At 33.2% G+C, this 4,197-nt stretch overlaps 1 protein-coding gene across 1 annotated transcript; it reads right to left on the bottom strand.

Moving 5' to 3' along the window:
• Positions 1 to 2,287: 2,287 nt before the first annotated feature.
• On the bottom strand, positions 2,288 to 3,522 carry LOC105799853 (cyclin-dependent protein kinase inhibitor SMR3). Its single transcript, XM_052620705.1, has 2 exons — positions 3,337 to 3,522; positions 2,288 to 3,259 (listed from the first exon to the last, which is right to left on the bottom strand). Exons 1-2 carry the CDS (start codon positions 3,337 to 3,339, stop codon positions 2,777 to 2,779), a joined length of 486 nt encoding a protein of 161 aa, XP_052476665.1. The 5' UTR covers positions 3,340 to 3,522; the 3' UTR covers positions 2,288 to 2,776.
• Positions 3,523 to 4,197: the final 675 nt, after the last annotated feature.

Raw genomic sequence — 4,197 nt, 5'->3', positions numbered from 1 at the left:
ATGTATATAAATATGTGGATATGTATGTAAGTTATAAAATGATAAAAGGAAATGTGTATATACGTAAAAATAAAAATAAGAAGAATATATGTATATACATTTAAAATTATGAAATATAAAATGTGCAAGTGTATATATGTATACATATGTATACATATAAAGCGTAAATAATATATGTAATTATATATGCATAACAAAACGTATGTATGTATATATAAATTATAAAGTATACTGAGTATGGAAGTATGTATATGTATATAGATCCAAGATATGTATGCACATAATTAAATCTAAAATTACAAAGGTATAAATAATAATAAGCATGATAATAGTAATAACAATATTAAAAGCAATAATAATAAAAATAATGATAACATATTGAAATTAATTAATTTAATCGCAAAAATACAACAAAAATGGATTAATTTAAATTGAAAACAGAACTTTAAGGGGTCTAAATCGCAAATAAATTAAAAAGGAGTGGATAGGGATTGAAATAGAACGCGCTGAAGGCACGAGGGACCGATCGGGCAATATTCCCAACCTCAATGCGCAGCATTTCAGTGTTGATTGAAATGAAATGCGCGGAAATTTACGCGGCCAAATTTAAGAAAATAAGAGAGACCACATTGTACAACAGCGTGAAAGCGGAGGGACCTGGCACATGAATATCCCTTCACCGCAGAAACACGCGGATCCTGAGGGTGGACGGGTTGGGTCGCGGGTTAAGAGAGTGAAACGACGCTGTTTTGATGTCTGAATCTCAGACCCAAAACGACGTCGTATAGGCATTGTTATAATATTAACCTAAAATTCATTTAACAGCTGCCCCCCTTTTTTCAAAATTTCCTTCATTTATTTTTTCTCTGGATTTCAGACCAGATGGTGGCTGGCTCCAGCATGTTGCCGTCATAGCTTTGCCGTGGCTCCTCCGTGAGCGGTGGTCAGAGCCAGAAAAAGATGGACTTTCAACCCCGTTCCCGAATCCTTTTAAAGACCCAACTCTCTAGACCCAAGAGGTTGAAAAAGGAGGGGTCTTTCGTACCCTTTTCGGTCCGATTCCAACACCGAAGAAGGTTTCCGGTGAAGGGCTTTCGAAACCGGTAAGTACTCCTTTTCCTTTCCTTTTTCGTTTTGTTTCAAATGAGTTGTAAAAAAAAACAAACACAAAAAAATAAGAAAATAAAATAAGAAAAACACAAGAACAAGAAAATAGAAGCACTGGAGTCAACCTTTTTCTTAAAACTTTTTGATCTGGTTTTCATTAACCAGTTGTAAAAGAAGAAGCCAAATACAAAAATAGTGTTTGGCTTTTATAGCTGATTTGTTTCTATTTTTTCCTATTATTTTTGTTGCTTGTGTGTTCTCCTCTATTTTGTAGGGTTGCTGGAGTAGGTGGGCAGAGGGTAGGTGTGGCGCTGGACGTGACGGTGGCGTAGAAGTCCGAGGATCAGAAGACCCTAGGTATGACGCTTAGGGTTCTTTTGTTTTCTGCTAGGGTTTTTTTCTTGTTTTGGGTTTTGGGCTGAGGTATTGGGTAGTTGGGTTTTGTTGTAATGGGTTGTTTGAGTTGGTTATTGGGTAGGTTTTTAAGTGTTTTATTTATAATGGGCCCCGGGCAAAATAGGCTTGTACAATAACCTTAAACCTTTTTCTTTTTTAAATTAAAAATCTGCTCCAAACTCTAATAGTGGTCAACCTTAAACCACTTCGAAATTATGTGTGTTTCATGAAGGGTAAATTAAAAAAAATCAAATTTGGATAAAATAATATTCTAATTTTGGATTAAATTTAGGTTTAAATTGGATAAAGTTTGTATAAATTTAAAATTTATTCTCTATATTGAGTGGTTATTTTCTTATTTAAAAATATTGGTCTCTCTTTTAATTTTGTCCTTAAAAATGTTATAAAATAATAAAATAACTCTTTTAACTAGTATGATTTATAATTTTTGTCAATTTAGTCCAAATTATTTAAAAGTGAATAAACAATTACAAAAATATTTTAAAATTAGACTTTTCAATATTTTCAATAAAACATTAAAATAAAGGAACTTGTGAGAAATATAGGTTTTGATAATATCTTTTTTTATACAATGCTTAAAATTATTCATGGTTTCTCCTCAATCCATAAGTAGGAAAATAATACTTTTTAACGTACTTAAACCTACGTCTTCCTATATTAATAACGATGTTCATGTTAATTGAACTATGACTCGATCTGCCTCTACTTTTCATTTTAGTTATAGTTTAATATAAAGAAAGAGATTGGTAATATAGAGTGGATGTGACTTTTAAAAAGTGGTTGCATAAATTTCTGTACTTATTTCCAACGCAAAGGTAAAGGCAGAAATGCTCTAATTCCCTTGATACATGTGGATGATGGAGAAATCTAAATCCAAAAATAAATAAAAGCAGTAATAAAAAAGAGAACTAAACTAGAAGCTTAAAACCAAAGATAGCAAATGCAGGAACAAATTCTTCTCTAAAAAGAAGCATATGACAGCTTGAGTACAAAACAAGCTGCCAAATAAAGTTTGCAACTCCTCTCTCTCTCTCTCTATATATATCCATTTCTTTTTCTTAGTATCTCTACTTTCTTACAATTTCATCTTTTTCCATATATTTTAACTTTACACCAACATTATATCATAAGCTTCAATGTCATCATGATCGTCACCGTCAGCAAAAACAATGAACTCTCGTAAATACAAATAAAGAATAAGTTGTTAATGTTTGATTGGTGTGTACTTAATACCGCTAACAATGAATAAAAATCATTGCTGCTCTTGCGTTCGAGTTTTTTTCTCGACCTTGTGGCTCAAGGACTCGAGCTCTTCCGAAAGATCCAGCAGTAGCGGATTAATCCCGACTGCGGTTAAGCCATTGGTAGGCGATGATGCTTTTCTTTTATTTGGCTTGGGTTTTCTTGGTGCAGGCGGGCATTGTTTCGGCTCAGCTGGGATTTTGGAATCCGTAGATGTTGGAGTTTTAAACCCATCATTATCATCATCGTCCATTTCCTTGGAATTCATTTCTTTCTTCTCTTCGTTCTCCTCACCAGCTGCTCTAACGTTGATTTCTCCTTCTTCTTGTTGTTGTTTACCGGGTGAAGAAGAAGAAGAAGAGGTTGTAGTTTGGCACTTCACCGATGGGGGTCGTTTCAGAATGTCGAATTCCATTCCTTCTTCACCACCTTTGACTACGGCCGTCTCTGAACTCGAGATACCGACAAGGGAAACCGGCAGGCAGCCGCAATTCTACATACATTAGTGCAAACAGAGAAAAAGCGATAAGAATGTATAACATAAAGAAATATAGTAAATCATCAAATCACCATCTTCCCCCCTGGTGGAGTTGTACAATTCCAGACTTTGTTTCTACAGTTGAGTAAGAGAAAAAATAGGACGAAACAGTTTTAACTCAGCGAGCGAGAGAGAGAGGAAGAGGATTATAAAGGGAGAGTTCTTAGTACTTTTTGTGCATTGGATCCTTCGCCTGGCTTTGAAAGCCTCCACATTCACCACCAACCATTTACTTTTTTCTCTTTCTCTCTCAAGTATATCTTTCACAACCGTAATAATAACAGTAATTATAATATACCTTTGTTTTGCCCACTTACCTTTTTTATTTTTCTGATTGCTTTTTTCCCATCAAACTATGCATGTGATTAACAATTGGGGCTATAGATTTTAATGTCAATTTGAAATTTTTATAATCCATTACCAATATACTTTTACTCCCCATTTCTTTCATCACTTATCTATTTTTTAAGCTTTTTAGATACACATATTTTGAATAATTTCATTATGGGTTATAATTATATCTGTTCTTTTTAACACACTCAACCGACAAAATTCTGTCTTAATATATTAAAAACAATTATTTATAGGAATAGATATACTCATTGACAAATATTATAAATAAACTTCTAATAGCATGTAAAACTTCATTAACATATATTATGAGCCAATTCCGGTTTTATCATGCAGGGGACCAACAAACTTTGACTTTATACCAGTATTACCAATATTTATGTTGCAATCGCAAGCAAGGGACCAAATTCGATTTAAAATAATAATCAATGAAAACTATAGAGGCTTGATGATCAATAGTTGTCTTTTTCCAATGTATGAATCAAACTTTTCTCCACTCGTGTGGTATCGGAAAATGTTGAAAAAAAAAAATCCTACTACAT

Source organism: Gossypium raimondii, chromosome 9, assembly GCF_025698545.1.
Source record: "Gossypium raimondii isolate GPD5lz chromosome 9, ASM2569854v1, whole genome shotgun sequence".
NCBI lineage: Eukaryota > Viridiplantae > Streptophyta > Magnoliopsida > Malvales > Malvaceae > Gossypium > Gossypium raimondii.
The sequence above is the reverse complement of the archived record's forward strand: the minus strand, read 5'-3'. Positions and strand labels throughout refer to the sequence as shown.